The sequence below is a fragment of the Accipiter gentilis genome, chromosome 2 (assembly GCF_929443795.1).
Source record: "Accipiter gentilis chromosome 2, bAccGen1.1, whole genome shotgun sequence".
In the NCBI taxonomy this organism is placed as follows: Eukaryota; Metazoa; Chordata; class Aves; order Accipitriformes; family Accipitridae; genus Astur; species Astur gentilis.
Genome location: NC_064881.1, coordinates 33,752,394 through 33,764,602, shown reverse-complemented (window position 1 = coordinate 33,764,602; position 12,209 = coordinate 33,752,394). Strand labels below are relative to the sequence as shown.

Here is a 12,209-nt window from a genome sequence, read left to right as displayed (position 1 = left end):
ACATAGTAATAATTTTCAGGGTGTTAAGAGTTTGGCTGGTATTATAGATGGTAGCATGATAGCTTTGCACATGAAATATGAAGGGAAAGATTAATGCACAGAAGAACTTCGCTTTGTATATGCTTTTTCTCAAGTGGAGAATCACACTGCAGCTGTTTCCCTGAATCTCAAGCCTGGCTGCACAATCAGGTCACATGGTTTAACATAAAAAATTCCAGTCCTAAGCTGGTCTGTCAGGCTAGTGACAAAATACCATACATGAGCAGAAAACCTGGATCAGGTTCTGAGCTCATCCTCTCCTGCCCAAGTAGAATATGAGAATACAGCAGCAGGTATACACTCAGTGTGCAGAAGCCCACATATTCCCAGAGTTCTCCTCTTGTTAACTTAGAACTGTATATGAGTTTCAGACAGCACTGGATTCCCCTCATCCCCCACAAAGAAAGATAAGCAATGTATCAGGAACTGCAACTATGCATCAACACTCTGATTTGCTACAGGCATACACAGCAGTTTGTGCCATGGATCCTAAAAGCATTGCATCATGAAAAAATCAATCTTCATCCCACATTAGGTATCCGCCATATCTTCCTATATCACCACCTGAAGCACAGTCAACAGTGGGAAACAGAAGCCATTTGCTTTCCAATCTGCCACCAGTAGTGTTAAGGCCGCTGAAGGCTCCTGCCAATGCTGCCTTGTGATGGAGTAACTATGGGAAGCCTACATCAGGAGGAACGAGCACAATAGCTATGCTACAAGCAAAGAACAGGAGAATTTAACAAAATTGTCCTGGCATGCATGGTAGCAAGAAATGGGTACGCTTTCTAATTATCAGATACGTACATTCCTCCATTTGCCTCTTTCTTCTGGAAACAGTCCCACGTTTTCTCTCTTGATTATAGTCCTGCCTCCATCTTCTTCTCTTGCCTTTTTCCTTCTCTGAACACAGCTGCTTAACTATCTACTAATCTCAAGTGATCTCTCTCATTGCTCAAGATAACTTTTCCTTTGAAAGTTAATCCCTCATTGAACACATCTGCTAAGAAGGTCACAAGGAACCGCAATTTGTTTAGCCAGTTCCCACCCTTACCAAGTAGACAAGGCTCCTATTCACCTTGCTGTTTACAGAGAGGAAAAGGCGACACCTCCCTATGAGTATGGCAAACTTGCTAAGCAACAGATGAGATTTTTTTTTTTCCCTGAGGGTATCTAGGCAGGATAACAGCAATCAGAGACTAAAAAGCCAATGATAAACTACTTCACAGCTCAAATGAACCGGATTTAGTACTTTGTTTTTCATCCAATCACCTCCAATTTATTGGTCGTTCTGCTGTTTCCGCCCCTTTCTTGTATACGCCCCCTTGATTTTATTAGCCCCATCATGCCTCCAGCCCACTTCTTCTAACTGTTAGCATCACCTCATTTTCTGATTCCTACCTATAAAAAAAGTTAATCTGTATGTACTATCTCCTAGCTTCCACAGAAGGCTTTCAGCCATCTATTCTATCGCTCTTCTCTATGGGAGACAGGCTACTTTCTCCTTATTCAGACTACCTAAATACTGGCACTTAACTAATAAATCTTCTAGATCCGAATTTAATCTGAATTAATCTTAATCTGATACAGACTCTAATTTCAGATATCCACTATCTGAACACTAAAAAAATCATAAACGGAGGTTCCAGGCTACTACAGGCTTTGTGTGGACAGCATCATCAGATACCCTCTTTACCTGCAGTGCAGAAATTTGTAGTAACTAAGCATAAACAGCAATTTTCAAAGGCCACGAACTGACAAAATGCAATGCATTATCACCAAGGTTACCTCCTACCAAATTTTTTGTTTCTACTCCAAAGATTTAGACCAGCACAGCTTTGTCGTGGAAGAACACTATGACTGTGCTATTTATTATGGCTGTTTCCAAAATACTCCCTTACCCCTAACCTCACTGTCAAAACTGCAAACAAATCAAACTTCTAACTGCCATCTATTCTGAGGCTCTTCTAAAATACTCATTCTTGGATGGGAAACTTCATCCAAAAGGTTAAAAATTCCCAGTTGCAAGCTTACACCGATCCCTGATAAATAGTAGATTGCTAATTTCCATTTTGCTTTTAATATTTACATGCTTAAACACTGTTCAATTCTTCACATTTGAGTGTAAATGAAGACTACATAGGAATAATTATTCACATGTAGCAAAGTTAATTGTGGTTTTGTGGAGTTGCCAAAGTGTGTGGGGGGGAGGTGGAATTTTCCAGATTCCTTGTCGTAAAAGCCATTAATGAGCAAAAGGAGAAGGGAAAAATAATAGCCAAAAGTCATAATTTTGAAAACGAAGAAGTTGTAAAGTGACATGTAGCTCAATCAATGTGATTAATTTGCTTCACACTTTGCAGACGCTTTTGCCTTCGTCTTCTAATTCTGGCAACTATTCTCCTGAATCAATCTCACAAACCCAAATTAATAAGGTGGGAATGACAAGTATGGCTTTATAAAGGTTAGCTGTTTGCAATTTAGACAGTAAGAGACTGCTCTCTGCTTATAATATGATCAGGCATAGTTTGACAGGAAAATCTCTTCAGTCAAAAAGCCAAAGTTATCAAGTTGTGAACCTGTACATCCTTTACTTTCATTCATCTGAATGAACTGTGAGTTCAGTAAATTTTCGCCTTCAGTGCCTAGTTGGATAGTTAAAAGCCTCTGGTTTTAGGTGATGCTTGGATTTACAGAGCTGGGGAAGTACAAGAAACATAGCATGGGTGAAGCTTCACAAACACCTCCTCCCCAACAGTTGTGCCCTCTATTGCCCACGTCTCTTGATTCCCACAGGAAGACCCACTACTCATTTCTCCTCCTGTTCTGGGTCAGCTTGGAAGAAACCCCAGGGGAGGGAAATGGGGAGCCAAGACAGATGAATATTTATATCCAATAAAATGCCCTTGCTTTCTAGAACATTTAATGGTCCATGCTAGCAAGGGGAGAATGCAGAGACAGCATAAGGATTCCCATGCCAATTCAGTTATTTTCCAGGAAAAGGAAACCTACTGCATGAGAAAACACGGCCCTACACTTATTTTTCCCTGCTTTGAAGATAACTGTGGTTTACAGGCTGCCAATACTGTCACAGAGCAAAACAAAAATCAGAGTCAGGCCCTCCAAACAGAAATTAGAATGCATTTATTTGTTCTCTAACCTATTTGGTACATATATCATTTTAAAGCTTTTATTCACGATGTTAAAGAAAAAATATTTTTAGGAATAAAAAAGTTTATTTCTCACACCATCTTTTAGTTTCAATACTGAAGCACTACAAAGAAAGAAAAGGTTATGAATGATTAACAGATTCATGACAAATACCATGAGAATTAGTCTCACTTTTAGTATTTACTATATAATACAGTCACAATCCCTTCTACTAAGAAAAGGGCACAAAAGAAATTTATTTGCTTTCCAGATTAGTTTTGTCTTCTTGGGTTTCAGCCTCAGAAAAACATATGTGGCCTCATGCTAACAACACTGAAGATGTGACACTGAAGATGTGACACTGAAGAAGCAGGACATTCAACAGATGTTGACACATTAATAAAAACCAATACATTTCTAGTCTCCCATTCCATCCTTTTCCAGGGATATTCTCAACTTACTTCAAAGTGGGACTTTCTGTCACACTGCCTCAGCTGGAAGTAGATTAGGGGTTTTATGTGCCCCTTCATCCTCAGAAATTTCCTTTTCAACTTTTCTTCTGCAGCAGTTGCAGTGTATAGGTTTAAGATTCTTTTATAACTACAACATACTTGGAAAAAGAACTGCTGGGGAGTCAAAAGATATTCAGCTTGAAGAATCAGCAGATGTCCTTAATAAAACATATGATAATCAAGATTCAGATTTAAATGTATTCCCATTTAATTCTTGATCTTGTTTAATACAATGGCCTGGATTCAGTGTTTTCCCTGAAAGATGTGTTCATTAAAGGGAAGTGCCAATATAACTTGAAATTCAAGATGAATTTGCAATATTGATTGCTATAAACAAACAAAATCATGTATTTTTCTGAATTTCTCCCAAAACAGTAGTATTTCTATTGGGGGGCCCCAGAAACACAGCAAAAAGTTAATTATATATGAACTGATGGTGGTGCATAGTCTTACATTGCTGACAGAAGGAACTCAAGAGATGCCAGTATAACAATTATGCAAGTAGTGCTTTAAATAATTATTCAGTAATGCCAGTAACAGGAACAGTACTTTTTTTCAGCTAAGGAAAATGGTGTCTGAGAGGCATGTGAACAAGTGAATTACTACAGTAATTGCAGTATTTGTTTACTGCACAGTTACAATAGAATTTAACTCCGCCTGTTTGTAAAGCATTTCCATCATAATCTGGACTCTCTTCCCTCACAATAAGATTTGTAGCAGCTAAACTCTGAACTATTGACTAGACTTTTTTGATTTCTTAAAATGGCTTACTAAGTATCAAGAACCCATAGTGCAAAAAGTAAATTATTTTTTCAAGAGTTTGTAAGCTACAGATAGGACATGTAGAAAATACATTTTCATGCCTTCCCCACCGATGACTGAAGACTCTGTAAGAAAGAGTAATATTCTGCAATCATAACATTTGACTCTTCTAACGAATTTATTCTACTTTGTCCAAGACAGATGGAAATAATATAAAAAAAGGGGCATATCAAACTATCATGAGAAAACGTATGTCAGTATCTGGGAAAGAACAGAAAGACAGAGAAGTCATCGATATCCAAATGTCTGAGGGGGTTGTGGACTAACAGAAGAACATCACCACAACAACTCCAGCTATTTGATAGGCATCCTTACCTGCAGAAGACAAACAATAAAGCAATCAAGTGGAAATCTGGCAGGAAGAAGGTTAAATCAATCTTCTAAATAACAGTATATGATAGTGAGCTTTTTCTGTCAGCTGAATGGGAAACAGCACAACCTTGCAGACTGAACACTGGGTAAGAATGAATCGGTGTGGCTTATGCTAAAATACCTCTATCTTCAATAATTTGCAAGTAACGAATGCATCAAAAAAGCATCTGCAACTTTAAAAGTTATCCTTTCACAAATCACTAGTTTTCTACCATGCATAATAAGTTCTATAATAAGCTCTATTTTAATCCTAGAATCTACAGACACAATCTGTTTTTCTAGCAATGTTTCCTAGGCAAAGAAGCAATGAACAGACATGCTGCATTGCTAGCTTTGGATCTGATAATAATTGACTTCTGAGGTCTGTTCTCTACAGTTAAATACATAGAAAATAACATTCTTGGAGGAAAACATTAAAGGCAAGACGATTCACCTCCCTGAAAAGTACATCTTCCAACACATTTAAATATTTACTCCTTACCAGACTTAATTCCACAAGTGACTCATTTTCCTATTTTTAAGGTACTATATTAATAGGACTTTTTGTACATTTTAAACCAAAAAATCTTTTTGACCAATTGGATACAGTTTGGCCAGTATTCCCTCAAGAGGTGGGCTACAATGATTACCTTTATTACAAAAGTATTCCACTTCTTCACAGCTCAGATTTTCAGGCTCAAACTCTGCAGAAAAGCTTTCCTCCAACGGAAAGTCTTCTTTTGAGATAGTATCATTTTCCTCAGACAGGCACTCTTCTTCTTCATCCTCAATGGCATCTTCAAGGGGCCCTTTAAAAAGAATCAGGAACACTGTGGCAAAACCATCTAACAGGACAATGTGAAATAAAACCTTAGTGAACTTATAACTGGGGGTCTTTTGCTAGTTTTTCCTTCCACAGCTGTGTTCAACATTTATTAGAATTGGATAAATAACATTTTATGGAAATTGAAATTGAAAGTGACTGTTTTCCTGATGACTTCAAATCAGAATACACAGTGTTATTAATAATATGTATTAATACTTGCACATGGTGGGGGGGGGGGGGTGGTGTCATTATTCATTGGGCTCTAGTACCAAATGCAGACAATTTTAACAATGGAAATCAAAGCTCTATTTGTAAACCCACGTAAACAGTGAAGAGCCTTCTCTTGTTTGTTAGTCATTGTTTTTTTGATGCTGAATTACAGAACTTAATAGATTCCCTTTACAGGCTTCATTTCTCGAGTTAACAGTACTGACTACAGTGAATTAGTACTACAAAGGTACTGACCGTATAAACTTCAGCTCATTCTGCTATTTTACTTCAACTAGCACCTGACAGTATCCGTGACCATTCATTTGCTAGACTCTTCTTTAACAGACTCCCAGTCAATGGATGGGACTCAGACACACTATCACTTCATTTCAGAGAGGCCAAACAACCATCATGGTAAACCACCAGCTGAGGGCTACAGAAACATAGGAGAGTTACAGAAGCAGAGAACGAGTCTGAACCTGAAATAGCAGCCTGAGGTCTTTGATTCTTCTTCTAGTTACCTAGACATACTATTGCTACAGATCCTCTTGAAGAGCCAGTGCCTGACAGATCTATAATACAGAACGCCCCAGTTACCAATTGGAATGTACTCAAAAATTAAAATTTCTTCTTTCCTATATAGACACTTTTCACGATCATTGGTTAATAGTAACTATTTGCTAAAGACATCTCTTGTGCAGGTGTAGAATTTTAGCCTAGATTTAAATAGAGATTTGAAATAACTGAACATATTTTAATTTAACTAAGATTTTATTAAATGTCAGTATGTTTCAAAATCCATCTTAAGACTGGATTTCAAAAGAGAGATTTCATTATACATGGTTGAGGCTTGAAAAAAATTACATATTTCACTCTCCAATGAAAGCACAGCCTCATTTATAATTGACTGAGTATTTCTTCCTCGAAATGAAAGCTAGCCAGCTAATGAAAAAAAATGTAATTTGTATTTATATGATAGTTTTCCAGTATTAAATACACTATTCCTATACAATCTATCATGCTGAGATACAATACATAAATTATTCTGTTGCGTTCGATGAAAAGGAAGGGATAAATTTTTAAAAGAAATCAAATATTGACTACACTCTAATTTTACGTAATTTATTATGAACCAGCGACTACCTACATTTATTAAAACAGCAAAATTCACTTTAGGCTAGGTTGTGTAATTCTTGCTTCAGAGGAATATGATGGTTACTTTTTATTGAAATTGATTGAGATTCCCAGCTGGGATTCCATAAATTAATACAGCTTACTATCTTTCACGGAAATATGACTATTTGTGCCAGCTGAGAATCTGACCAAATGAACCCACTTTTGTGGACACATACTCACCAACTCTAGCTGTCATTCAACAATATATCTCCTAAAATAAGGGGCTATTATTATGGCCGGAGAAATAAAGATTCTCATTATCAAAGTATCCATTACTGTTAATTGCACCTTCTAGCCATGTTGGGAAAAAATCCAGCAACTGCATATGCACAGGGAATGAAGAGTGGATACCGCACTGTACGGAATGGAGAACAAAGCACTAGCACACACTGGAGCAGTGCACTGCAGCTAAACATGGGCAGTTTGGGCAGCTTACGTGTGTCCACTTTCATGGCAGAAATGAAAGCACAGGGGTTCTGGCAAAAAAAAAAAACACCTTTCAGATTTCATCATATTATTAATATGTGACATTGTCTGTAGAGCCATTTACTGGTGTGCATTGGTAACATCTGCATAAATAAACTAGAAAGGAAAAACACAATGAAACAAAAAATATGCTATTTTAGGGAAATGTAAATTTCTGCCATGTATAAAGATGGATAAATACCATGTTTTGCACCATTTGAAAAGCAGCCACATGGCTTTAATAAATTTTCCAAATATTTTAAATTTGGGGAAAAAAATGTAAAGCCTTTCAGTGAAAGTCGACTTCCTGCTGAATGACTGGCTCTTTGTCATTTGACTTTTTCAGTAAGTGACTTGCAAAATACACCGAAAGCAATATACCTGCAAGTAATCCAGTTGGCATGTGTACATGACATTTAGGTTTGTTTCTAGATGTTAAACTGGTTTGTTTGATCGGGTCACCAGTACGTAATCAGCAAGCTAATAATCACCGTACGTTAATTAAGAAAAGAACAGAAGTGCAGTTAGTATGCTTTCATTTGCAGCAGTCATGGAAACACACACCTTATAATTTCTACCGACACTGTTTCCAAGAAGGCAGAAGAAAAACGATGTACGCACCAGCTGCACAGCACAGTTCAAACCCGTCTTTTTGTGGGTTGGGACTTTGGCTTTTAAGCAAATCTCAGACTAAAGCAAAATTCTTGACAAATGCTTCCATAGATACATCCTATGTATGAACAGGTATGTAACATTTCCTGAAGTTTCATGTCCAAGCATTTGAAAAAAGAATTGCAAATGTTGTCACATCCAAACAAGATCAGAGGTATGCAGGCATCTACTCCGGGTTTTGCTTTGCGTATGCCAAGCCGCACGTAAAACCTAATGAAGTTTCTCCAGCCGCATACAAGCACGCATCACAGCCTTACGTAACAGGTCACCTCAGGGGCTGACATCAGACGCTGCACTCCAAAAAACAGCATGACTTTTGTTGAAGTTGAGGGATCAGTGCATAAATATTTTTCTAGGTTTCAGGCTGCTGCTGCCTCCTCTAATTCACCGATCTACAGCCTGATCCTTGGGACAAATTCTGTCTCGTTCATGTTGAGTCGTCTTTTAGTTTTCAAGTGTTCAAATACATTCAGGTCATGCCCAGAGCTATAAACTGATAACTTTAACTAAAGAGTAAGGCATTGTTCAACATGAGTAAGACCAGCCCACAAGAGTAACAGCAAAATTAAGTATTTCTTGGTTGCTAGTTTCATGTGAACTGAAGTATCGATGCCTGATTTTTGTGGCTACTTTTAATCATCACTCAAACACAGAATGGGTTAAACAAAACAGTAAAATCAAAAGCCACTTACTAGGTAAGCATAAACAGATTAAACTCTCTATTCTTGACTACTCCAACTACTTGCACATAAACGGACAATGAAGAAATTTTCAGAACCTCATAATAAAGATTGTGTGGAATTACATATTCTTGACTAACGCAAATACATAAACTCTGCAGGCTTATGTTTGCCTAATTTGGCCACGTGCTTCCAAAAACCTCTTACTGATATCAGTAAATCAAGTCAGCTAGAGAACTAAGAATTTATCTGGTTCAAAAATGTATTGGTCAGTTTTCAAAGTTTACTAGCTCCTTTATCTAGGGAACAACCTACACAGCACCTGTTCAACTTCTTCCCTGATTTAAAATACTTAAAAATACAGAGACATACAGACAAAAATAAATGTTTTTAAAAATAACAGTTTCTTTCAACTGCTTTCTCTAATAGTGCTTTTTTCCCCAGTTGTTATTATGTTGATATGTTACCTTCAACAGTCCAAATACAGCTTAATCAGTTACTTTAGTACTATACCTTACCTTCTGCATTTCTTTTAAATTGTTGATTTAATTTAACAGTATTACACCCAGTACTTACACTGATCATGTTATTAAGCACCTATGGCACAACATGTACTATGTCTGCTTTTATTTCAACTGGAACAGGGTCAAGGTCCCATCCCTGTTCTGCTGAAAAATGCTTTTCAATAACTGCTGATTAAGTGTGATATTACAACCAACAACTGCCATAATGACACAGCAATGCAAATCCAAATAATTCATACTACTGAAATTCATCTGAGTGTCACAGTGGTCTGACAGCAAACAGCTCTGAGATATGATTTTAAATAAAACAGTAAAATTTCAAACTGAAATGGTTTAAGAATTTAGTTGAATACTTAATTCCAGAGGTAGTCTAGATGTTCGTTTTCTCATTTCAGCAATTCTTTTCCTATTAGCACTTTGTAAAAGAATGTGATGTAATCTAAGGAGAGGTGATTCTGAAATGCTTGAGATTAGCTAGATACATGATAAACAGTTAAGAACTGCCAGATGCACTAGGTAAAAACTCAATTTCTAATCTTAAATGGGAGTACTGAAGGCAAATGAAGTCTCCATTACTTCATTCTAGATTTGGCATGAAGCCCTGAAAAAACTATTTCCTTTATAGAACAAGCAAATACTTGTGTTGTACACAACACAGGAGATTTTGAGGGGTTTGGTAGTTCCGTTTATTCACTTGGTACTTACTCCGTTTCATGAATATTTATTGATATGACCATAAATCTCAAATATTTTTTCAAATAACATAGAAAACAAGAGGCAGTAGAAAACAGTACAATCAGTGACAGCAATGAAGGAGTCAATGTGGCAGAAATCTATATGGCTTAGTGGACACAGTAGTCCACTTCAAAAAATCACCACATATAATTTGATACAAATAACAATATCTACTGAGGAGAGGCTGACGAGTGAGCTGCATGTGCCTTCATGGAGAAAATTACTTCTGATTGAGGCCACTTGGCAGCGCAGTGTGGGGAAATCTGAACTGTGCTCCCTAATTTGTACCAGATTTACAGACACTCAAGCACATATTTTTTAGCACTATTAATGTATTAAATGCTAAAAAAATAAATAAATCTTTCTCAAACAGTCATAAACTTCTACGCAAACCCAAACATATAGATACACACATAAAGACAGCTAAGTGGCAATCTTTACACAGTGAGTAACAGATGCTACCTTGACACTTGAAAGGATAGGCCACATTTAGCAAAACAAAACCAACACTGTAAGTATTTTCATAACATGGAAAAGTGTGAGAATGAACCACCAAAAAAGGGTTTACATTGACTTAACAAAAGACGCTTTTGCTACGGTAAACACTCCTCTGAACACAAATTTGAGCACCAGACCCCTTGAGCCTGTTAGTTCTGATACAGCAATGCATGACTCCAGTTTTATGGTACTATAACCATAATGAAATAATTGAAAGTCAATAACATTAAGCTGGGTAAGTAAGTTCTGTAATCATTTCTCATAGTCAAATTCATCAGACTTCTCCCTAAATGAAACCACTTAAATGCATGCTCAAATTAGGCACATGCTTATATGCTTTCCTGTCCAGTGCTTTGCGCTTAAAATGCATGTATCCTACAGTGGGAAAGTATCATTGAAATAATTATCTCATGAAAATGTTAAGTGGTTAGCTTCCTTCCCACCTACCAATATTCTACTACATTCCCAGAGCAGCAACATAGATCAGTGCTCTTAACAAATTAAGAATGCTTCAGCAAGTCTACAATACTTGACAGTGAGTGGCTGGGGAGAGGTTAATGAGTATAATTAGTAGTAGTAGTAGCATTAAATAATAACAACTCCAATAACTCGGAGAGGTCTGAAATTCGCTGGATCAACATCATGAATTTTGCATGTTCTGCGTGATCCATCCAGTATTTCCTAGGAAAGCATACTGCCACACACAGATTATCCTTAGCTTATGGTAAAACCAAGGTATGTGATGCTCTCTGATTACAGAGGGAAAAGCTTCAGAAAAATCAATCTATTTGTCTCCTGTTTCAACAAGAACGTTTTCTTCTAAATACAAACAATTAAATAAAAAAACCAGCAGGCAAACACTTTACATTGATTCACATGTGAAAGACACATAGGGAACTTTTTTCCTAAAAATTCGGTCAGAAACATTAAAAATATAGAAGAGGGTTCACTTTATTTCATTTTAAATATGGCAGTGGGGGTGAAGACACCACACAGTAGTTCAGAGTTAGCTTCCTTCTGGGAACATTTCTATACAAGACGACTTAGCTACTTCTTCAGCCTTTCAGCTAACTCAAAACAGTGGTTGTTTTCAGCCACTGTGCTTTTACAGCAGCCTGGAGACAAGTTTAACAGTGATGTGAACAACCCCAACAGAAACAATTCAACAACTCCTTTTGGGGAAGAAATTTTTACAAGACACTACCAAAAATATACTCCCAAGTTCCTCACTGGGAAGCTGGCTTTCTCTTGTGTGTTGTAGAATTTTTTTTAAGTGTCCAGGCTCAAATATTTTAGACCTTGTATGTTCAACCACGATGAAGTCATGGACTGATAAAATACAGGAGATGAATATATACTGTAGAAATCAGAATAAATTTTCAGTTTCTGTCGAGCACTAGGACTGTCGGATACTGTTCAATCACTGAGACTTTCAATATTCCCCTGAGAAGGAGAACCTCCAACTAGAGGTATCTACATGAATTACAGAAATGGAAGTACGCGAGTCAGCAGCTAATATCATAGAAGATAATAAAGGCAAATGGTAATA

The 12,209-nt window shown here is 37.0% G+C and overlaps 1 protein-coding gene across 2 annotated transcripts in view; it reads right to left on the bottom strand.

Moving 5' to 3' along the window:
• ZFPM2 (zinc finger protein, FOG family member 2) overlaps positions 1 to 12,209 on the bottom strand; it is a 320,273-nt gene that overhangs the window by 249,593 nt on the left and 58,471 nt on the right. Inside the window, exon 2 of one of the 2 annotated variants that reach the window (XM_049821554.1) lies at positions 5,525 to 5,683. The exons of the other annotated variant lie outside the window; for it this stretch is intronic. Coding sequence (XP_049677511.1) covers positions 5,525 to 5,683 — 159 coding nt within the window. The remainder of the gene's footprint in view (positions 1 to 5,524; positions 5,684 to 12,209) is intronic. 2 annotated transcript variants of the gene reach the window in all.